This window comes from Alosa pseudoharengus, unplaced genomic scaffold (genome assembly GCF_046254945.1).
Source record: "Alosa pseudoharengus isolate Yale_2024_CS ecotype anadromous, Long Island Sound unplaced genomic scaffold, YU_APseudo_1.1 YU_APseudo_1.1_scf_9, whole genome shotgun sequence".
NCBI lineage: Eukaryota > Metazoa > Chordata > Actinopteri > Clupeiformes > Clupeidae > Alosa > Alosa pseudoharengus.
The window spans coordinates 285,558-310,710 of NW_027468881.1; the positions used below are offsets into that span (position 1 = coordinate 285,558).

General features: G+C 41.0%; 1 protein-coding gene and 1 long non-coding RNA gene across 6 annotated transcripts in view; one reads left to right on the plus strand and one right to left on the minus strand.

Moving 5' to 3' along the window:
• mib2 (MIB E3 ubiquitin protein ligase 2) overlaps nt 1–25,153 on the minus strand; it is a 266,147-nt gene that overhangs the window by 37,347 nt on the left and 203,647 nt on the right. For all 5 annotated transcript variants that reach the window (XM_076276716.1, XM_076276717.1, XM_076276715.1 and 2 more), the window contains 2 exons: nt 22,236–22,414; nt 1,671–1,864 (listed from right to left, as the gene is read on the minus strand). In XM_076276716.1, coding sequence (XP_076132831.1) covers nt 1,671–1,864; nt 22,236–22,414 — 373 coding nt within the window. The remainder of the gene's footprint in view (nt 1–1,670; nt 1,865–22,235; nt 22,415–25,153) is intronic.
• LOC143114885 (uncharacterized) lies at nt 5,317–6,202 on the plus strand. Its single transcript, XR_012985014.1, has 3 exons — nt 5,317–5,374; nt 5,459–5,560; nt 5,646–6,202. It is a non-coding gene; the product is annotated as an uncharacterized LOC143114885 (long non-coding RNA).

Sequence of the window (25,153 nt, forward strand, 5' to 3'; positions counted from 1 at the left end):
GATTTTTCTTGTTTGAAAGTTGTGGTTTCATCCAATACTGAGTAAGGAAATTCAAGCCTGGCCTGGCCAGGTGTGGTTTTGCTGCCAATCACGAGTGATTTTTCTTGTTTGAAAGTAGTGGTTTCATCCAATACTGAGTAAGGATATTCAAGCCAGGCCTGGCCAGGCGCGGTTTCACTGCATTCATATGCTAATTAGAGCCATTAGCACTCTGCAAGCTCTCCACATACATCATAGTACGGTTCTGACAATTTGTGGCACAGACAAACTGCAATTTGCAAATTGTTGCAAATTGTCGGCAACTGCCGAAAATGAGGGAGATCTCCGGGCGTTTACGGGGACGAAAATCACACTTTTCACGCAGTGTATATTGATTGCTAGGTTGTAAATGTGGAAGTGGTTGCTAGGCTGTTGCTAGGGTATTTAACATGGTTGCTAGGCTGTTGCTAGGGTACTTGAGGTGGTTGCTAGGCTGTTGCTAGGTTAGTTGTGGTGGTTGCTATGCTGGTTGCTAGGTTAAAGTCATTGGTTGTTATATTGGTTACTAGGTTGTAACTGTGGAAGTGGTTGCTAGGCTGTTTTTAGAATATTTGACATGGTTGCTAGGCTGTTGCTAGGGTACTTTAGGTAGTTGCTAGGCTGTTGCTAGTGTATTTGACATGGTTGCTAGGCTGTTGCTAGGGTACTTGAGGTGGTTGCTAGGCTGTTGCTAGGTTAGTTGTGGTGGTTGCTAGGTTAAACACATTGGTTGCTATATTGGTTGCTAGGTTGTAACTGTGGAAGTGGTTGCTAGGCTGTTGCTAGAGTATTTGATATGGTTTCTAGGCTGTTGCTAGGGTATTTGACATGGTTGCTAGGCTGTTGCTAGGGTACCTGAGGTGGTTGCTATGTTGGTTGCTAGGTAGGTGGTGGTTTAATATAGTTGGAATGGCTGAACAGTTAAATAAGTGGATAGTTTAAATGGTTAAATTGTTTAACAGTGAATTATTGTGGTGAGAACTTTTATTTTGACACAGTTGCGGACAGAGGAAGCAGTGGAACAGGTTGTGTCTTAAGAGAATGAGATTGTATGCTTAAAGCCTGAGAAACTGACAGTTGGTGCAGGTGGCCGGAACACCTGGCCCAGGATTCTAATTGCTTAATGGCCCTATTGTGATGTCATCAGTCCAATTTTAAGTCTATGGGGAAATTTTGACTAGTTTTAAATTAATAGTTTAAAAAAGTATAAAAGTTACAAAGATAAAGAAAAATACAAAGCCCAGATGTCACAAGTAAGACCTACATTTTCATGCACTGTAATTAAAGTACAATGATAATAGTAATGAAATTTACATTAATGACCTCATGTCGGAATGGCGGGACGTTTGAAAAAAAAGTAAAGTACCGCCACTCCGACAATGGAAACAGAAATTGTCGGAGTGGTGGGACGTTTGAAAACAATGGAAATGCCGCCACTCCGACAATTAGACGTCAATGTCAGAGTGGGGGTATGTCGGAATGAATGGTGCTGCTCTACAGTCGCCAGCAATATCTAAACCTGCATAGTGTTTAAATATGGACCCAACTATAGTGCTACTAAGTCTTTTATTTTTTCATAAGATTACATCAGGTTATTTCCACTTGTGAGTCAGAATGTGACACAAATATTTGTATGTGGTGTGTACACAAACCTTCACAGGCCACACTGTGCTGGCATGGGGAGAAAAGAACAAGCAGTGCCAGTTCAGAACAGATGAGGCATTCACTTGGGCCAGGAGCACAGGGCATGGCCAAGTTAGTCATTGTATTAGGTGTGGTGTGAACTCTTCTCAAGCTGCTACTGCTGCCACTTGTACCACATGTAACTGCCTGGAGCTGCTGCAACCTATGAAACAGACACACAAATACACAGGAATAATCAAAAAAGAAACATTGGTACTTCATAACATGCATGGACATTTTTGCTTTATCTGGGGGAAAAACAATCAAATTTCCACTACTAGTTTAGTGGACACACCGTAAAACTCCAAATAATAGCCCAGGCTTTTATTTTCCCAAATTGCCAAACTACACCGGCTAGTATTAGAGACAGGCCTTTAATTCACTTTACACAAAACTTTTCCTCTGCAAAGATGGAAAATATTATCAAATTAATTATTTCAAACATACTGAATGTCTACTCATACAGTGGGCAGTGCTTCGACTTGGCCAGCTTTCCTCGCGGTCCGCGTGCGGGATCACGCGGCATCACGCGACTTTAATTTGTATTTTTCCAGTGACGCTGCAACGACACTGCAACAACCGGCAGAGGTCTCAAGTGAGCAGGGTGTCTCGTAAAAAGAAATGGAGCTGGAAAACTCTACACAGACTTCACTACAGACTTTAGCAGACTGGTTTAGAAATAATTTAATAGCCAGAAATATGTCTGCCCTGCCCTAATAAAGATGGTCACAAGTTTACTTCATTAGCGTTTATTTTTTTTGATTATTAAAGAGTGTTTTTCATTTAAAGGCATGACTTCGTGCTTATTCAGAAGAGCATTTAGTGCTCTCCCCAATCCCAGACGTTCACATTGCATGTTTGTTTGTATGGATGCAACCGCGACATACGCTTGTCATAGGCGCCGATACCGTGGGTGCTCCGTCTCTCGGGCACCCACTGAAAACATCGAGCACCCACGTGTGCCAGCTTACAGTCCCGGCTAAATTTATATTAATTTAAAATCAAACATCGCAGTTTATGTTAAATTCAGCATCTCTCATAATGTGATTGGATATGTTGCTGTCAATTCCCTACTCCATATACCACCAATGAGAGCGTCTCTCGTATGAAAATTCCTGACACTTCCCACCTGAAGAATTAACGCAAGGCTTTGTCGGGTCTTCAGCCCCGAATGTTTAAAATGTATATAGCCCTGAATATCATTTTAAAAGTAGTCTGACAAAGCTTATTGTTTTGTGACACAGCTAAACACTGGTACCTCATAGAACGTCTAGCCTAGGTGGTCGCAACTCACAAAAGTAAAGCAGATAGAAAGAACTCACGCAAATCTAGCCTACAACACGCAGACAGCTTCATGCGCTGGGGAGAGAGCGCGCGCGCACACAGGTGCTTTATGATTGTTGGCTTCTGATGGTATCTTGCTAATTCACTGAACTGCATTAGGGACTGTACGATATTTACCGGGGGGGGGGGGGGGGGGGGTCGTCAGGGGGGGGAGGGCCTAAGAGATTTTTTTAAGCCTTAGGGGAAGGCCCAGGAGAATTTTTTTGGCCTGGGGGGAGGGCCGAGAATTTTTTTTTTTTCCTGATCCATATTTTTTTCCCACTGATCAATGATCCGTTTTCGATATTTTAAAAGGTTTGTAGGCCAAAACATGATTCACGTCTCTTTGACAGAGTGGGCGAGTCCAAAAAGTCGCAACCCTACCTGAATCTCCCACAACTCCCCTCGTAAGCTTGCAGGTCACCCGCGGTTATGAGTCATAAACAACATATTTTAATGGTATTCGGGTCATTTGCGGGCGGGTCAGTTAAAATTAATTAAATATATATTTTCTACAAATAGGCCTACTTAAAATATCACAAGAAGGCTAGCATCAATACAGTAAAGCATCGATACAGTAAGTCAACAGTAAAGAAGCTGAAGACGCAAGTTAAAATAATAAAGACACCCCTTCAGGAAAAGCGATATAGGCTATGGGAAATATTGGGAAAAGTTCTTAAAGAAGATGACAGTAGTACAAGTTATGGTCTATGTAGGCCTACTTTTTGCGAAGCCATTTAAAAGTATGCCAGCCGAAACGGGCAGCCTGCAGGAATAAATCTTATGGCACAGACTACACAGCAATATCTTGCGCGGGTTTGGTCACAAGCGGCCCGCGGTCGGCCGATATTTTAATCAACCCGACCGCAACTCAGACCGCGAATATTAATTAGGACAAAATTATACCCGACCCGCGATCCGACCCGCTTATTTACAAAATGTGTGCTTTTGGTTATAGCCTGCATGCAGTGTGACAGTAGGCCATTTCTGTAAAACAAACTAATTTATTTGCGAAACTTTATGGAGTAGAACTACACGCAGTAGGCATGCAGGACATAAAGTTTGCGCAGGAGAGAGAATGAGAATAAGAGCGCAAGCACGCACACAACCACCAAGGATTAGAACACTAGGATAAGATTTGAAGGCCATGGACATACATCTTTCTTTCGAAAACAGAAATGGTGAGGCAAGGTATAGGCAAGAGAGATACATTGCTGGTCAAAACGTTAGCGTAAGAACTGGTTTATAATGCTGAATGAAGCACAAAGCACATTTACTAAAGCACATCCACTGTTTAAAGTCACAAACACAGCGAACTAAGGTAACTTTTACGCATGCGCGAACCTATACATACCGGTAGATATGGCTGTGTAGTCTTTGCCATAACATTTATTCCTGCAGGCTGCCCGTTTTGGCTGTCATACTTTTAAATGGCTTCGCAAGAAGTAGGCCTACATAGACCATTACTTGTACTACTGTCATCTTCTTTAAGAACTTTTCCCAATATTTCCCATAGCCTATATCGCTTTTCCTGAAGGGGTGTCTTTATTATTTTAACTCGCGTCTTCAGCTTCTTTACTGTTGACTTTACTGTATTGATGCTTTACTGTATTGATGCTAGCCAGTTCTCGTGATATTTTAATTAGGCCTATTTGTAGAAAATATATATTTAATTAATTTTAACAGACCCACCCGCAAATGACCCGAATATCATTAAAATATTTTGTTTATGACTCATAACCGCAGGTGACCGCGGTCATCCGCGGGTGACCGCTTAATTTCAGGCAGACCGCTCAACACTGCACCCTACTAAACTCTAGCTCTGCATCCCGGTGACATCCAACGAACTAAGCCCACATCACCATCCGCCCGCCTCCGCCTGATGCCTCCTTGCCTGTGCCTGGTGAGGTGTCCACGACTATGACAGCCTTGACAGGGACAACAAAGAGGCGGACATCCCCCAGCCCCCCCCCCACCCCCCAACAACTGCACTACCCTATCCCATCCATAATGTCTATACACTTATATATAGCCATATTCTACTGCTCTTCATCCTGCACATACACTTATTCTTAATACTATTATAATGTTACTGTCTCTGCACTACAATGGTACTGTAATATATTTTGTTAATACACTGCATATATCTATGTGGGGATGTGGGGATTTCTGGTTTATGTGCCCACCTGCACTGGCAACCAGTGTGGCTTGTGTGACTGCAAGCGTGGTCACATGGGGCAGGTCACATGACTAACTAGGAAGTTATAAAGTTTGGTTTGTTGAGAGCTCACATTCTCTTGCTGCTTCCACAACTTGCTCTTTGTGACTGTTAAGGTCCCCTGTCATGCAGGTAATGAATATGATGTTCCATGCAGTGTGTGTGTGTGTGTGCGTTTGTAGAACTCACTTCTCATGACTTGTTTTAACTTATCAGGGTGAATGCTAGAACCATGTGTTTCACTCTTCATGGAGGACACTGAGGTGACTGCCTGATTTTAAGATTTATGAGTGCTGGGCTACAGACACTGATGCTCTGGTAATTTGTTTTATATTTATGATCTTAGTTGTTTGTTTACATTGGTAGTTATAAATCAATTAAGTATGTTTCTTTAAATCTGTAGCACTGGAATGTTCCTTTCTTCCTGTGTCACTGTGCTGTGGGGAGTAGTGAACGCTCTTGCAAAGTAGGCTTATATTTACTACATATGTCCATTGTGTAATTGTGCTGTGGAATGTACATGGTAACTAATATGTACCATTTCTTTTAAAAGGGACCAGGCCAGCCACTGTTTTACTGTTAGTTTTTGGGTTTGTTTGTTTGTTTTCATTTTGTTTGTATTTTTGTTTGTTTGCATTGTCTCTCTATAACTGCTTGTGCTGGGAGCTGGCTGTTCCTCTTTTGTCCCATCATATAGGCTGTCTTTGTACAAGGCCGGATCCGCAACTCAGTACTGCTCCTTTCGGGTTGGGTGCCACATGGAGGGAGATATTTTCTTGGTGTGTACTGGTAAACAACACAGTGTGGTATTTTGTAGTGGTATCCTGTAGTGGTATTTACTTCTTGTGTTTGCAGTGCTTGCCATGTTGCATTCTTTTGTGGTGCTGGGTTTGCTGTCTCTCTCTCTCCCTCTCTCACCAGGGCCCCTCTCGAAGACGGGAGCTGTGTGTGCTGACCCGACCTTATTAGCCTGAGGAGTCTCAGCCAGTTATCCCATGCAGTCTTTCTTACTTACATTCTGGATTGTATTTATACTATTTGTAATAAATTTGAGTATTTCGCATATGCCTTTTTGTTAACTGTTCCTTTGTGGGGAAGGCCGAGAACCAGCCACGTTAGAGAGCTTATAGGTTTCTCCCGCCTGGGTTTAGGGGGTGGCGTAGTCAGAGTAGGTATTCTGCATGTCAGGTACCACATCTATATTGTCCTTACTACTACTATAATGGTACTGCTACTACATTGCACATATCTGTACATGTTGTTCATGCATTGCTCAATATTACATAGCCATATTTATTCTGCTCTTATAAGGTTACTGCTATACACTGCACATACTTATACTTAATTTATATGACTCTATACCACCTTCTGAAAACAACAGTATACTACTGTCTACACTGCACTATATCTTTTGTCCTGTCTATGCACCACCTACTTTGTATATCACATTGCACTTTTTCCTGCTTTTTTGCACTTCTGGTTAGAAACAAACTGCATTTCGTTGTCTCTGCACTTGTACTCTGCACAATGACAATAAAGTTGAATCTAATCTAATCTAATCTATTTGGGACTCGGATATTATTTGACATTTTACGGTATGCAGAAATTCAGACAAATGTTATGTTAGGCTAGGTTACGGGTACTGTCGTGGCAGATATTTAGACTCGGGCCAGAAATTAAGTCCAAACATCTTGCCCACAACGTAACAAAAATACACCATTATAAGTGCTGAAGTCAAAAACTTGTCCCAAAAAGAAGGCGCAAAAGTCCGGCAGAGTTCCGTGCAAAAATTCCTTTAATGACTACATAGCGCAAAGCCTGAGTGGATCGCACGATCGCACTCCCGAACAAAGGTAGAACTCTCTTACTTATACCCCTCCAAAATGCTGACACAACACTACACTTTTCACCTTAAGTTTATGGAAAGTTCAGGGGTGTACAGTATAGAGTGATCACAGGTCATACATTGTGCATGGGTTAAATATCGTTCGCCCCCCTGCACTCTCCTACTGGTTGTTATGAGTAGAGCTCACCCTGTGTATGCGTTATCTTGCAGCTTCAAGGCCGACTTTGGTTTCTTCAAAAGGCCTAGGCTAAGGCAGCATGAGACACAGTGCAACAAAATGAGACACAGGGCAGCAAACAGAGACATAGGGATACAGAGCGCACGTAGGGGGAATTCTGGTAGAATAGCTTCAGTATGTTAATAGTATTAGTTAAATTTGTTATTTAAAATGTTATAAGAGTATTATGGTTAGGAATAACTTCAGTGTATTACTTGATTATGATTAAGGTTATATGAATACATGCTTTACAGTTTCAAACTCTCTCTCTCAATGATGTCTACAACCCATAGGATAATTTTATACAACAGTACACAGGCGAATCACTCCGCTCTGTTCAGCTTCATGTTTTTGTTTGATTTGTTGTAATTTTAGTTATTTTATGTAATGTTTTGTTTATGCTTATACTTGTTCATTGACTTATTCATAGTGTATAAACATTATATTTGATTGTTCAATCTGCCTATTGGTTGGCTGAGAACAAGCTCAGAAAATGTACCTGTACATTACTCCATTGGACTGAAGAGATTGGCTAGAGCCATATTTGCTAGCTCTATTGAGATTCATCTTCCATCGATCCATGAATAATGTGTAAGCTGCACTTCCAATGTCTGGTTGGAGAGATCGCTCAGGGTTACTGTGAGCCTACTCTGTGAGTGAGAGATCTGACGCGGCCATGACCACTGCACTGCTGCTGAGCTGAGAGCACCTGCTCAGAAAGATGGCTCTGACTTCAGATCTGTGCTTCCAGTGCTCTTCAGACTGCCAGCAAATCCACCGGGTTGGTCAGTATAAAAACATCATGTGGTGCACTGTTTCACACAGACTTTTTTATTATTTGTTAATTTGTTTGTTCTGCATTCTCTATGGAGTATTAAACAAAACTACCAATCAAAGCTTCAATACATCCAGAAGTCAGCTGCCCACTGGCGCCTTCTCACCTGCACCCGCCATCACAACCACATCACCCCTGTCCTCCACAACATCCACTGGTTCATGGTCAAACATAGGATCAACTTTAAATTATTTCTCTCCTCTCCAAAACCTAGCTCCTCCATACCTTCTCATTGGTCAAAGGTTCGTTGATGCAAACACTGTCAAGACCACTATTGTGATTTCACCACTTTGAAAAAAGTTTATTTATTCATACACAAATGAATTCATGCTCCGTGATCCTTCATGCTCTCATCCGAAGTTCTAGAGTTTCTAACAGAAGAACAATCATAAATCCATGGCAATATCACCCAGTGAAATATTTATCAATGCTCAATCAATTATGATATGTTCTATAAACTAAAATAGGCTGTAAAATAAGCTTGCCTGTTTGGACTGTTCAAGAGCACCATGCTGGTGTGTTACCTTAACTAGCCTATATAGGAACTCAACCTATTACCGTCGGTCCCGTATTTCCGCCGTCTTGAGTGTATATGTCACTTAATGTCCATTTCTATACAAACCAAGACGGTGAACTCCTAAAGAAATGCAACCACCCACAACATAGGTGTATCTAAATTAGCTATGTACTAAAAATTACATTTTACCGTGACTCGAAGAGCTGTAAACAGTGTTGTAATCTGCATGTACACAACGCTTGGAGCTCCAGTGGAATTTTAATTTCATGACGAGAATTCTCGGTCTAACCGTTCATGTGCCTTTGAAATGGCGTAAATAGGCGACCCATCAGGCCAGCACTATAACTCTGAGCGTGGTAAACAAAATCGGATATTTCAGGTGGTAAATGATCCCGTTAAGAACCAAACCAGATTCTGTTCAAATCTACACACCTATGGCTACTAAAAAATGTAAGGTTCATTTAGCAAATGTTATTTTGAAGTGTTAGAAAACATTGTTGTTTTAGAATTTCTGAACAAAAGTGGTGATACGATAATATTTTTATAGTTTTGGAAATTGTAATCCCTTACACTACTAGCCTATTATTACTGAGTAGGCTAAGCAAACACTGCTTCCTCTTCCTACTCCTACTAAGCGAGTAGGATGCATTTCACACTGCTCATGCATGACCTATCCTTTCTAGCAATTTCCATCCTTTTTCATTCTTTTATTTCATTTACAAGCTAGATTAGCAAAGACAGAGAACTTTAGTGGATAGTTTTTACATTACATGAGCCAGCCAAGCCAGTGGGCAAAAACTGAATGGCAAATCACCTTGAAGTTATATTAAAATAAAATGCGCTCCTCCTCCGGCCCGAGACCCAGTAGATCATGCGGAAAATGTACTGAGCTAGAAAGAACAGAAGATTTCTACTTTGGAGTCAAAGATTGATGCCCTTCCATCAAAGACAGTTGAACTAACAGAGACATCTCATGAAGTGAGTACAGCAACAACTGGAAATGCAGAGAATGTAACCCAGCAGTCGAATATCACTGCTAACAGAGCAGATGAATGCATTGACCTCACAAAGGGAAATATGAGTACAGAGCCTTGGCACAGTCAAGGTGCCAGATCAAAAAACAAAACATGTAATACAAGAACTGCAATTACCTCAACACCAGTAAACTCAGATGTTAACTCCAGGCCTCGTATCAGAAATACAGACAGATCAACAAACTACAGGGCTTGTGGTCCTAAGGGAAACCCACAGCCCCTAAAACTATGGAACAGATTTGAATGCCTCCGGGAAGTAAGAGAGGAATTTTCCAGGGAACAGACCAAAAGCAGGCAGCGATCAAACCACAACAATAGAAAGATGGGCACAGACAAGAAGCAGCACTTGGCACCTGTTCATCCCACAACCCTCGTTGTAGGCGACTCTGCTGTGAGACTTTTAAATGGGGAAAGGATGATTGTATGTTGTTTCCCAAATTAACAAAAAATCAAACTTGCAGAACTGTTGTCAAAATATGCAATTATCAAATGCATCGTTGTGCATGTTGGAGCAAATGACATTTACAAAGAACAGCTGGATGTCCAAGAAGATTTCAAGGAATATTTCTAGGCCCTATATCAGCTTGGAATACAAATTTTCATCAGTGGCCCACTCCCAGCAGAGGGAAGCTTTGTATTTACCAGACTATTCATTTCATGTTTCGCACTCACTGATGCACTTATTCTTACTGTACTCTAATGTTTTTTAAATTGTCCTAAAATTGTTGAGAATTGCTCTAAAACTTAAACTGTTTACCATGTTGTTAGTCGCTTTGGCTAAAAATGCGTCAGCCAAATGTAATGTAATGTAATGTATTCAGTTTAAACACTGGCTCGCAATAACATGCTTTTCAGTTAGGATGAATTTTATTGACAATTTTAACCTTTTCTGAAATCACAGGGAATATTTCAGACCAAATAGCACAGAGCTGAGTTGGACTGGGGCAGAGATCTTAACCGAAAACTATCACCTCACCTTCCTGCACATTTTTTCTGCCAACCTTGAGCCGAGCCTCTGATGACATTAACAGAGGTGGGCAAACTTTTTGGCTCAAGAGCCACATTGGGTTTTCAAAATTGGATGCATGCATGAAGCATACAGTGCATGAAAATGCAAAAAATATTATGTAAAATATCATACAGAGTAAAAACAAATAATGCAGATATAGATGCAATAGTGTTGCTAGGGTACATATGTTGGTTGTTATGCCAAATTAAATGGTTGCTATGCTGGTTGCTTGGTTGACATTGTGGTGGTTGCTATGCTGTTGCTAGGGTATTTTACATGGTTGCTAGGCTGTTGCTAGGGTACTTGAGGTGGTTGCTAGGCTGTTGCTAGATTAGTTGTGGTGGTTGCTATGCTGAATGCTAGGTGAAACTCATTGGTTGCTATGTTGGTTGCTAGGTTGTAACTGTGGAAGTGGTTGCTAGGCTGTTGCTAGGGTACTTGAAGTGGTTGCTAGGCTGTTGCTAGATTAGTTGTGGTGGTTGCTATGCTGAATGCTAGGTTAAACTCATTGGTTGCTATGTTGGTTGGTAGGTTGTAACAGTGGAAGTGGTTGCTAGGCTGTTGCTAGGGTATTTGACATGGTTGCTAGGCTGTTGCTAGGGTAGTTATGTTGGTTACTATGCTGTTGCTAGGGTACTTGAGGTGGTTGCTAGGCTGTTGCTAGGTTAGTTGTAGTGGTTGCTATGCTGGTTGCTAGGTTAAACGCATTGGTTGCTATATTGGTTGCTATGTTGTAACTGTGGAAGTGGTTGCTAGGCTGTTGCTAGGGTATTTGACATGGTTGCTAGGCTGTTGCTAGGGTAGTTATGTTGGTTACTATGCTGTTGCTAGGGTACTTGAGGTGGTTGCTAGGCTGTTGCTAGGTTAGTTGTGGTGGTTGCTATGCTGGTTGCTAGGTTAAACGCATTGGTTGCTATATTGGTTGCTAGGTTGTAACTGTGGAAGTGCTAGGCTGTTTCTAGGGTATTTTACATGGTTGCTAGGCTGTTGCTAGGCTGTTGCTAGGGTATTTGACATGGTTGCTAGGCTGTTGCTAGGTTAGTTGTGGTGGTTGCAAGGTTAACATTTTGAATAGTTTTTAATTAATAGTTTAAAAAGTATAAAAGTTACAAGGATACAAGGATACAAGGAAGTTTATTGTCACATGCATATAGTTACTGGATGTAAGAAATGCAGTGAAATTATGTCTGGTGTCAGCCTATTTGTGCATTTATGGTGGGGGGGATAAAAAGTGCAGTAGAAGAGGGGTTTAGCAGATTAAGTGGCAAGGGCATAAGAAAGGTGGGGGAGGATTGGGATTGGGGGGGGGGGTTTACCAACAAGGAGCACCCAAGAGTAACAGGGGCAAGGAAAAACTCCCTTACTAAGGAAGAAACCTTGGGCAGATCCACGGCTCAAGGGGCTAACCCAACTGCCAGGGGTCTTGGTGTGTGTGTTGGGGGGATGACAAGGGAGATGGGATAGTGTGCTGTGTATGTGGGGAGAGGGCAGTGTGCAATATGTGTGTTGGAGAAGCTTCCTCATGAGACAATGTGCTGTGTATTGGGGGGGGGGGGGGGGGCAGTGTGCTGTAAGTATGTTGGGGATGTGTGTTGGAGAAGCTTCCTGATGAAATAATGTGCTGTGTATGTAGGGGAGGGGGGGGGGGGGCAGTGTACTGCAAGTATGGTGAAGGGACTTACTATTGCAAGCAGAGTACTGTATGTATAATGTATGTGAGTGATGACAGTGAAGATGTGTGTGTGGGCGGGAGGGGAGTGGAGCAGTGATTGTGTGTGTGTGTAGTGTGTGTGTGGGTAGGTGGGGGCAGTGTGCTGTAAGTATGTAGTATGTAGAGGATGTGTGTTGGAGAAGATCCTGAAGACAATGTGCTGTGTATGTAGGGATGGAGGGGGGGGGGGCAGTGTGCAGCAAGTACACAATGTGCTGTGTATGTAGAGGAGGCTTACTGTAGCAAGCACTGTGCTGTATGTATGTGAGGTGATGACAGTGATGATGTAAGTGTGTGTGTTTTTTGTGTGTGTTGGGGATGGGGGTGGGGGTGGGGGGGCAGAAAGGCTAGGCAAGTTACAAAGATGAAAAATACAAAGCCCACATGTCCTAAGTAAGACCTACGCAATTAGTTTGAATGAAGTTTCTACGTTAAACGGTTGAAGCTGCATTAACTGCGTTAGAAGAAGAAGAAGAAAAAGCCTAGGAAGAACAGTACAGTGCATTTTCATGCACTGTAACAATTAGCCAGCTGGAACCTGCCGCTCTCTCTCCCTCTTGTGAGCGCAGACACGTTCCCAATTAAATGGAGTAGCATAACGTTTAAGTTAGATCTGCTGCAAAGGAGATAACTAAGAGTAGGCCTATCATCTCTATTTAACATGATGTTTTGACATTGACATTGTAAACGTTCTGTAAGGAGTGTGAAAAGCAGTTTGCAGTAAAGCTAACCAACGTCGTCTATCGCAGGAAAAAAATAGCGAACAACTGTCAGACTCGGTAGAAGACTTATTGGATCACTTTTATGCAAAAATGGCAAACATTATGGATGGCATTGCTCCATTACAATTCAAGAAAATTAAGGACAAACAGAAAGCACTATGGAAGCAAAATCCAGTGTTTAAACTCCTAAAAAGAGAGTGTAGGAAGACCGAAAGAAAATGGCGTAAATACAAACTCCAGATACACTATAAAATCCATAAAGATATGCCCCGCACATATATAGATATAGACAGTCTTTCTTTTCTAACATCATCAGTAGAAGTTCAAATAACACTCGTGTTCTATTTTCAACTGTTGAGAAGTTAACAAATCCCCCTTCACAATTAGCGCAGGAACTTCTCTCAGCTGTTTTCATCTTTTTTCAAAGGTAAAATTGACAAAATCAGACTCAACATATCTGCTCAATTACTAATTCAACATCCGGAACTTACAAATAGAAGGAAACTTAGCTTGATGTCAGAGTTCAGCTTGATTGACTACGAAACATTTGAAAAAACGGTACAGAATCTCAGCTCTTCCACATGTGGCTTAGACACTCTGACTACCAATTTCTTCAAAACTGTTTTTCACCTTATAGCGGCAGATGTCCTTCACATTGTGAATGTATCACTGCTGTCTGGCACTTTTCCTAAGTCATTGAAAACAGCTGTTGTAAAGCCACTTCTCTAGAAGAATAACCGGGATGCCTCCACGCTAAACAATTACAGGCCCATATCCAATCTACCTTTTATTGGCAAAATTATTGGAAAAAGTAGTCTTTAATCAACTAACCACCTTCCTAACATCAAATGGGTATTTTGATTACTTTCAGTCTGGTTTTCGGGAAAATCACAGCACTGAAACAGCTCTCATTAAAGTTTCCAATGACATACGCCTCAACACAGATTCAGGTAAAACATCAGTCCTAGTGCTACTGGAGCTTTGTGCAGCATTTGACACTGTTGATCACAATATTTTACTACACAGACTAGAAGACTGGGTTGGATTTACAGGCATAGTTATCAACTGGCTCAAATCATATCTACAAGAAAGGAGCTTCTTTGTTGCCATCGGCAAAGTACCTCAACACCATCCTTGACCCGTAGTCGATCTTGGGGCCACTATTATTCAACCTCTAAATGCTCCCATTTGGACAAATCATCCAAAATAATTCATATCATAGCTATGCAGAATGATGACACACAAATTTACTTAGCTCTGTTGTCAAATGACTATGGCCCCCTTTAATCTCTTTGTCAGTGTTTGGAACAAATCAACACCTGTACTGTATGTCTCAAACTTTTCTTCAGCTGAACAAAGAAAAAACTGAAGTAATTATATCTGGTAAAAAGGAGGAAAGACTTAGAGTTGGCACTCTCCTTGACACAAAAGGGTTGAAAGCAAAGGATACAAATCTTGGTGTATTAATTGACAGTGATCTAAATTTCAACAGCCACATGAAAGCGATAACTAAATTAGTTATTAAACTAAACTAAAGCTTTTTACAACCTCAAAAAAATTGCCAAACTTAGAGGGATGATGTCTAAACATGATTTAGAAAAACAGCAGAGTTGACTACTGCAATGGACTTTTCACAGGCCTTCCTAAAAGACTATCAAACAGCTTCAGGTGATTTGGGGTTCTCACAAAAACAAAAAGAACTGACCACATAACTCCAATTCTTAAGTCCCTGCACTGACTTTAAAGAACTATTCTTGTTTATAAATCAGTAAATGGAGCAGGACCTAAATACCTTTTAGACATGTTTTAGCAGTACACACCTTCTCGTCCTCTCAGGTCTCAGGAGAAAAACCTCTTAGTAAAACCTGCTGTTAGAACTAAACATGGTGAAGCAGCTTTTAGCTGCAATGCGGCTCAGTTCTGGAACCTACTTTCGGATGACATCAAAAAGGCCCAGTTTTAAATCTAGATTTAAGACCAAACTGCTCTCAGATGCTTTCTGCTAACTGCACTGAGTTACAAATTCTGAATCTGCTTTGAAAATTGTTCTACCTTATTTTTGTTAAAAATGACTATCGGCCGATATATCGGTTAGCAGTTTTTGAAAAAACGAAATCGGTATCGGCCCTCAAAATCCCATATCAGTCAGGCTCTATAAGGAGATGGAGACAAATTGACATACACACACACACACACACACATATGCACACACACACACACACACACACGTACACACAAACATGCACACAGGCACGCACACACACGCACGCAAGTACACAGGCATACAAGCGCGCACACACACACAGGCATGCACATACAAGTAAGTTTCAAGAGTTGGGGATGAAGTAGGAGATGGAGACAAATTGACAAGTGTAATTTATTTTCACGGAACGGGTGTACAGGACTGAGCGGCTGTCATATGTTATACCGCTATGCGGTACATCTAGTTTATTTCTGTATTTCTTCATTTGTACATTTCTTCATTTATGTATTTCCACAATGCTTCATCTATCTATTTCTGTATTTCTGTGATAAATTAGGTAGTATTTATAAGGTAAATGCAGAAATGAATTACAAGTTCAGGGCTCCAGAGTGCGACCAATTTCACAGATAGTGAAGGGACCTCCCCTCTGATTGGCCGTGGCCCAGTGCCTGTGTGTACATTTGAAAATGCGTGTGTTGTAGAGAGAGAGAGAGAGAGAGAGGGGTCAGAGACCCGTCGGATAAACAGTGGATGTAGTTGCATTACAGTGTGGTCACATAGGCCGAGATAAATGTCCCCTCTCCCCACTGCCTTTCGGCGGCTGGCAGCAGCAAACCGATCAGACGAGCCCGAGATGATGATCAAGTTTATTGTTGCCTATGATAGGCCTAGTGAAACTTCCCTTCACCAAGTTCAGTCCGAAATAATTATTCACCAGAAAAATAGTTTGAACATAAACCCGACGTACAGGAATGCCACTTGCGCCAAATTTATAGGAGTCATTGCAGATGAAAAGACGTCTTAAAATTGCGAACAATGCATACAAGGCCTTCCCGAACGACAGAGATACAGATATCGCCGAAAAGGAGTGCGTCATTGACCGCAGTTAGCCTACATGCAGGGAGTAACCCGGTTTTCAACAGCAATATTCGTTTTGCGTGCGAGTTGTGTAAACTCATTCTGATGGCATCAATCAATTTAATCCGGTATTTAGCGCAAACCGAACATCGCTGCTACATTTAAAGCCTGAATATTCCCTGCATGTATAACTGTGGTCATTGTGTACGGTGAATTGAATGGACACATTTAGATCGAGCATGGCAAGTCATTGCAATAGCCTATAATAATAGGCCTACCATTTCGTTACTGCATTAACCATAGTGATGTTCTTATTGAAAATGTTAAAATACTAAAATTAAAAAGTAAATTGCATTGTGGGGCTGTCAAATGATTATTGCAATCATCATTGCAAAATCACATAAAAATCCCCCAGGCTACTTGGAACATCTCTTTAAATTGTACTCAAATACATTTCTATGGAAGATGCTAGCATGGCGAGCTGATTTAGCTAAGGCCTAAAGATCATGAAGGATAGTATGTAAGACATTGAGCCATGAGATGTGCAGTTTGAAGCCCTCAAAAGACGTGCACTGTTAATTTACTCACTGTTATTTTTATTGAATTCATCTTGAGATGTTTTAAGTTTAAATTTCAGCTCAGTGAAGCACTTAAAGCACCAACACTTCATTAAGTTACTTTTCTTGTAGAATTGTAAATCATAAGTCATAGGACAACCTATATAGGACAGTAATTAAGGAAAAAGGACCTGCTGCGGTGTTAAATGCGATGTGGTTGAAAATTTGGGTGCAAAAAGTTAGTCTGGAGCCCTGAAGTTTTCATGACTAAACTATATAGATCCATTTGTTTATTTATAGATTTCATAATTTATTTTTGCATTTATCTATTTATACTACAGTCATTTTTGGTCCTCCATAGCTTTCAGGAATGTTAGTGTTGTACAAGCTCAGAGATGTGGCTCAAATAATAGACATGGGCATGTTGAGCTGTATGCACTGTCACCGTCACCACAGAACCACAAACCGTATCTTAATAAATTCGTTTTAGCTAATGGCGATTGCCTGATCCTGAGCTGATAACAGAATGGGAAGACAATGTTCGCAAGTGGGCAGAGATTCATTGGCTGCCATATACAGCTATCTGGTTGACAAGCCCAGTGTGTATACACGCGAAAAAGTAGTACAAGTAGGCATTTTTCTTGACGTTTCCTAGACATTTCAGTCAATCCGCACACACAATTCAATGGGATGAAAAGCTTTCTGACCCCGATATGTGCACAAATTATCCTGTGACATGGACTGTGATCAATGGATTGTGATCGGTCAATAATGGACAAAGGCCCAAGCAGAGGTCTAAGCAGATAATCATTGTGTTTCGATCATCTCTTATTGGGGACCTAGCAGAAAAGTTGGTGAGGGACATTGTGTTTCAATTAATTATTGGCAGCCAGGCAGTTAAACTGCAAATGTTTTTATGGTTTTGAACAATCCTTTTACAACTTTTATATGGTGTTTTATAAATGTTTATTTTTGTCTATTTAATTTTGTTTTTATTCTATTTATCCACCATGCTTTTACTTAATATTGTTTGGTACTTTCTGATGGTGTAAAGCACATTGAAATGTGTATGAAATGCGCTTGTGTTTTTACATTTTCATATTAGGGGACAATCAATTACTGTATTTTCCGGACTATAAGTCACACTTTTTTTCATAGTTTGGCTGGTCCTGCGACTTATAGTCAGGTGCGACTTATATATGAAAAAAATTATATAATTGAACATGTTTTTAAATGTTTATTTATATTAACTGACATGAATCCTAAATGAAACATTACTGTCTACAGCCTAGAGAGAGCGCTCTCAAATGCACAAGTCAAATGGCCGGGATTCTATTTATAGCCGGGCCTCAGATTCGGACAAATAAAAGCCAGTATAATTTTGTTTCAATTTAACTCATAAAAGAGCTCTTTTTAATAATTTATATTGTTGGTTGTTTTAATATTGTTTCCAATGAAAAGTCATCTTCCCACACCATGAGTCTCCAACACGTTGCTCTCAAGCTACCAGACGCACCCAGCCCTTTTCTGAGCTAGAGGCTGAAGCAATAACCTACATTTAAACACAATTGTTGCTACCAGGCATCAGCCTACGAATGCATAATTTAACAAATAACTAAATTTAGGCTATCTTAGACCTTTTTGGCTATACGGAATACGGTTTCACTTGCAGCACAGCACACGTTCCATGAATGAATGAAAGCGGATGCCTTATCTCGCAATAAGCGGATGGAAATCCCAACACTCTTTCATACATGAAACTTAATAGTGAACCATTAAATACCCCACAGATTTCAGTGGTCATCAGTCCCGATATTTAGCAATATAATCAAACAGTCCAAACGTAAATCAAACATCTTCTGCTTTTGATAGCCTACCGGTATGCCGCTCCAAACGAAAAGTAGGCATATGTCTCACAATAAAACGCAAGAAATAAAGGCCTATAGCTGATCGCTGTTTTGCTACTAATTATCTTTCACGTAATGAATATGCACAGAAAGTGAAAGTAGGCCTACTATGCGTTCCGTGTCTGTAGCTGTCTGTTCACGTCCGCAATTGATTATAACGTTCCTCAAATGGAGAACACATCCATGTTCTCTCGCGTTTTAGGCTGTCATGCTTCTGTGTTTGCAAAATTCCTGACGGTTCCTGATCGCTAAAAGCACCTATAATTTGACTTCGGCGGTGACAAATCCTGCTGATAGAGAGAGAGAGAGAGAGAGCAACGAGAGAGAGAGGCAGCCCCAAAGTGGTCCTGCGCGCGCGCGCGTGTGTGTCTCTGCATGGGGTTCGTCCGTCCAGTCAATAGTCCCGCAATAGAGTTGGTCCGTCCAGTCAATAGTCCTGCATTCAGGCCGCTCCATTATTAGATTAATGTCAGACAGCGCTGTAAAATCTGTGGGAATTTCTCGCATTATGATGGCTAGAGTTGCGGGACTTTTATTAGTATGCTCAATACTTAGTAATAATTTATGCGCAATACCCGCAATCCCGCGCTGAAATTTAGGCCCTGGAAATGCGCATCTTTTTTTCTCTCGCTCTCTTTTTCTCTCAGCATGTTCTGCTGCCTGTTTGTGCCAATATGTCGTCCAAAATGCTTGATTGCATTGCATTCTCCAAATTCTTAGCTACATTTTAATTTACCACATCAGCATTTTTGTTCAGTGAATCTTTTGTAAATTGCTTTACAATAGCGTCGGGGCCTTGTCAGCAGCCTCCGGCTTGCCTCTTGCCACTATTCACTTCTTCGTCTTCAACATTCCCTGTAGAATTCTCAATATTTTTGGCCTCAATGTGTCCAGTTACATAGTCTGTCTGTTCTTAGTCTTGGATTTTATGAAATACATTTCTAAATATCACCTGCTTGCTGCAGCTTCGGTCTGCACGTCCTTTTAAAACCGCATCTTTTTCTCTCTCAAGCATTTAATCTGCTGCCGGCTTGTCTCTCCACATCGTCCAAAATGCTTGATTGCATTGCATTCTCCACATTTTTAGCTAAATTTTCATGCATCATATCAGCATTTTTGTTAAGTGAATCTTTTGTAAATTGCTTTACAATTACCGTCGGGCTTAGGCCTATTGACTGGCTTGCTTCAGTCACGTCTAAAACTGCATCTTTTTCTCTCTAGTGAGCATTTAATCTGCTGCCAGCTTGTGACTCCACATTGGCCAAAATGCTTGATTGCATTGTATTCTCTACATTTTAGATACATTTTGGTGTACCACATGGCATTTTCTTTCAGTGAATCTTTTACTTTGCAATTACCTTCCTGCCCTCCTCTTGGCTGCCTTCACTCCTTCGTATTCATTAACATTAATCTTTTTGGCCTCAATAATCTAGTTACATAGTCTCTGTTTTTGGTTTTGGATTTTGTTAAATACATTTCTAAATAAATGCGACTTATAGTCCGGTGCGACTTATATATGTTTTTTTCTTGTTCATGATGCATTTTTTGACTGATGTGACTTATACTCAGGAGCGACTTATAGTCCGGAAAATACAGTATGTGCATTTCATACACGGGTAATTCAATGTGCTTTACATAAACAAAAGCAAAGAATAATAATAAATAAAGGTATAAAAGGACAATAGTAAAAATAGTTTACTACAATACATAAACTAGAATAATTAAAAGACATAAAAGACAAAAAGTAATGGTAACGCTTTAGAATAACATGTGCTTATTAGGTATTAACAGTGCATAATAAGCAGTTAACAATTCATTACTAACAGTTAGTTAACTGTTGTTATCCTTTAATAACATTAACTAACTGTTAACATGCAGCTTGTAAGTGATAATAAGCAGCCTTTTAAGTTACTTACAAGCATATTTGTTAACAGTTGTAAGTGTTAACAAGCAGCTTGTTAATGCTTGTTAATGGTGTATAAGACAAAGAGGTGGATAACTAATACGCTTATAAGACCTTTCTTACCTATTTGTAGTAAATTTTGCAGCCCCCCAATCTAAAGCGAGGACCATGTAGCCTAAAGTTCCACAAGCCCAACCTTCTATCTCTCTATACTGTATCTCTCTATCTAGCTTGGTTTAGCTGTGAGAAATACACCTTCAAAATTGTTGCAGTGAGCAGGAATCGAACCCTGGTCTCCCGCGTCAAAGAGTGCATTGCTACTTGTTGAGCTACACTACTGTTCCTAATTGGTTGATGGAAAATATTCCTATGTTCTATATCATACTAGCTATGCTTTTTACAAATATGTTTCTGATGGAAAAGTGGTGTTTAATTTCCATAATCTTTGTTCAGTGAACGCATAAAACAGTTTGTCAGTTTGTCAGCAGTCTAAAGATATGCCAGCTTTGTATATAGTTTGGTTACCTAGCAACCGAGGCTTAAAGACAATAAGTGGGTGCGTTCAAAGCTCTGGTTTAAAGTTGCAAACATAGGCGAACGTTCGTGATCGATTTGAAACATGTTTCAGTTTGCCTTGAACAGAGGCGAACATTCGTGGTCTGTTTCTGCATTAATTAAACACCACTTTTCCATCAGAAACATATTTGTAAAAAGCATAGCCAGGACTTTTACGGGCTTTTCCCAAATCACGGAAGTAACGTCGACGCAGTGGTAGATAGCAGCAGAGAGTAGAATCCATCAGGCAAGCGTTATTTAAATAAACTCCTGGTGTACTTACAAACTTTTTAATGCCTCGTTTTATGAGTACAGAACATAGTTGTACTACTGTAGACGTTTCATACCATTCAGGGCATTAGTCATTAGTTTCTGACAGCGCTACTCGACCAGGGTTCGACCAAGGGAAAACAGGTTCTGGGAGGGTGTTTGGCTCGGGGTCATGGTGCAAAGGACCCTAGGGTGAAATTACTCCGAACCATCGCTTTAAGATTTTAAAAATGAGTGGCAGAAAGTGAGATCAGAGGTTGATTGAATAAAATGGAACAAAGTTAATTTAATTGCTGCCAGTCATCGTTTTGGTTTTGACTATAAGGGTATTCGACTTGATGTAGCCGTCTGCAGCGATCTGTAGCTGCATGACGTATGCACAATTCCGGGTTGAAAACATATCAGAATTTTAGAAATAATTACGTTATGCAGTCAGCTTAAGACAGCTGCAGGCGGCTACATCAAGCATACCCTTATTATCTAAGTGTTTCTGAGATATGACCTCACTTCTTGTTTTGTTGCTTTGCTACTAATTGTGATTGGCTGTGACAGACAAAAATGCCTTCAATCGGGCATTACAGAAGATACTGCAATCGGGTCTGTCTGTGTGTCCCTGTCAATGTACTTCAGACATTTGGTTTTAATTTTGGTTGTTTTTACTTTTGGTAGTTTTTGTGACATGTTTGAGGGTCTGCAGTCGCCTGACTGCACATGCTTTTCTTGTTTTCATGATTTTCAATCATTTTTCACACCCGACCAGCAGAAAAGCATACACATTTTCATGCATTTGTACTCTATGACAGACATGAATCCTTTGATTATGAAGCAACATAACACATGTAAACATACCTGTGTTTCTCAGAAAAGCTTTTGATGAGTTGCTGAAGAGTGGAATTGGTAAGCAGGTCGAATGGACTCTTGCCCTTGTGGTTGGCATAATTAATGTCAGCCCCCTCTTGTGCCAAGAAGCAGGCAATGGCAGTGCCCAGATTCAGGTCTGTGTTACCCATCAGTCCAGATCTGCTTAGCTTTACCACAGTCAAACACAATGAAGTTATGATTTGCACAGTACAAGATCAACAAAATGTACACAATCTTTCCCTAATGAATCTTAATAAACGTAAAGTAAGATATTTGGCCATTCTGTATAAATGTAATCCCACTTGTATTGTAAAATAATTAGTGTATACATGTAAGTCAGTGCTGGGCCCTTAGAATGGACCCTTAATCTTTTAATCTTTAATAAATTCTGGTTCAGTAAACACAACCACAATCATGGGAAAACTTGGGAAGGAGGCTCAAACACACTGTGTTGGTCAACATAAGCATGGACTAACAACGTATGATGTTAAGTGCAGCAGCCTACCCTGAAGTCATATTATTCAGTCTATGCGTCGTAAGCACTGGCCTCTAACCTAGCTTTTGATGAGCTTGAAATGAAAGGCTTTTCCTCCTGGCACTTGAAATTTAGCAGACCACAGCTACACCGCAGAGTTTTGAACTATTGTGATTGGCTCAGCAGCTAAGTAGATGGGTGATATGAATGTATAGACTTGGCCTAGTGATTTCATTTAGATTTACCGTCTTTCAACCCAGTCAATCAAGTCTTGGTGTCTTTTGGGAAAACATGATAAAAACAATGATATGCAATTGACCCTTCGTCCCGCCCCCCTTAGTTACTGTTGCTAAGTCTGACAACCTCAGACCGGAATTGACTAGAACTTCAATGGTAGCTGTAAGACCTGATTTCATTTAGAATCTGTCGAAAGATTCCAGTATCACATGAAGAAACATGCCCTGTTGGCAGATCATTCCACCAATGGAATGATCCGATTATGAAAAAGATGAAAAAAGACTGGATTGCCATGGGGGTTCCTTGGAGGAGTGCAGTGGCCAAGGGGTAACACAAGTCTTTATGAGAGCACTTAAGTAAGTGGGTGCAGACCCAGCAATCACTCTGTATACAAAGGTAACAAAGGTGAACTGAGCTAGCATGCACCCCTAACCTAAGAACGCTTCTAACCGCTGAGTTGGAAGCCTGGGCTTTTAGCTCAGTGGTTAGAGCGTTCGGTGTGTGTTGAGGTGGCGGGTTCGAGGGCTGTGAGCAGCGGATGAATTGACCTGTCGCTAAGCGCCACCCTTAGAACGCTGATGAGCCAATGACAGTCCAGCCTCAATGGGACTCGGACATCAGCTCAGACAACTCCATAGGAAACAACAGGAAGCAGGCATAAAATGACAAATTAATGGTTATTTATAGAGTTTATTAACTCAAAAAACCCCGACGGATAACCATGGTCAAACGTTTTGCATGGGAGACGTGTAATTCTGATAGCGGGTACCCCGAGAGGCTAGAAAACGGGGTATATTTTCATCAGCAGTAGCCTACAGGACGTCTCTCGCGTTTGCAACAGCTCGACGTAATGTAGGCTACTAAGCCAACAACATGGGCACAGGTTCCCTGTTAAATCCCAAGATGAAAATGCTCATTAACCAACTACTGTATTCTTACTACATCAAATATTAACGTAACCTAACATATTTGAGTGCTCCGGTCCTGCTCCTTGGCTCCTGTTAGACCTTGGATCTCCCTTCTTGACTTCTACGTCCTGTTCCGCGAGCTCCAACCAGGCTGAAGCGCAAGTGACCCCTTCTACTGTAACCTAACATATCTTAGTATCAATCTTCCACTAGCTAGCTAGCTAGCATTAACGTCAGTGGTTTTTGCACGGTGATTTGCATGGCTACTCGCCACAACTGCTTGTCACCTTGTATGTATTGTAAAGTTTTAAATACACCCCTCCATAGCATATTTAAGTCCCTTTTGATAGCTTCTGGAGGAAAGTAAATCCTCTTATCGATCAAAACGTCCTCAAAGCCTGCTTTCATATACTGTCAGCTGCCATTGTCCACAATGTATTTCTAATCAAGTCTGGTTTGTTTGTCCGAGTTTTCACACGCTAACAACAATGGGGGGCGGGGCTTAGCAACAGGTAAATTATGACCTTTGTTACAGTGGTGCCGTGAACCGGATCATGGGAGTGAGGATTTAGGGAGGTGAGTGTAACGGAGGCGAACTGAGCTAGCATGCTAGTTGCGCGTGTAAATCCTCACACCCCTAACCTTAAAGAAGCACTATGCAACAATTTTAGCAAAAATGACCTTAATTATGCAGGTTGAGAGTTGTTCTGATGGTTCTACAACACTTTCTGGGTCGTTTGGTGGGTGCTTCGTCTCCCCCTATCGCTTCTCTGCGGAAAAAATGAATATGCAACTTTCTGTTCCCGGTCCGAAGAAAACCGGATGTGACTCAGTGGAAGTATCCAATCATGCCTCGAAAATAAAGTCAGATTGTAGTTTCGAAGAAGACTGCAAAACGGACGCCGACTTGGCTTTGTTGCTGTTGAAATTGTAAGTAGCCTACTCTTGGGTGAACTTCGTTTTGGTAATGAGGTTTGATAGTCTCTTGAACAATATGTTTGCTCGACCGTTTTATTGTGAGCCCTATATGTGTTTGGCTTGGTTTCTTGATGGCTAGCTCGCTAGCTAGTGGGGGTTTAGCGTAGCAGTCACTTGCTACCGAAGCTGCAGGGGGAGCTGTGTTGTGAAAAATGCAAGCCCAAATCCAGCGAAAAACCAGAAACAGCGAAGGAATAACCAGACCCGCATAGTTCTCCTTTAAGAACGCTTCTAACCGCTGAGTTGGAAGCCTGGGCTTTTAGCTCAGTGGTTAGAGCGTTCGACTCCCATGCAGGTGTGTGTCGAGG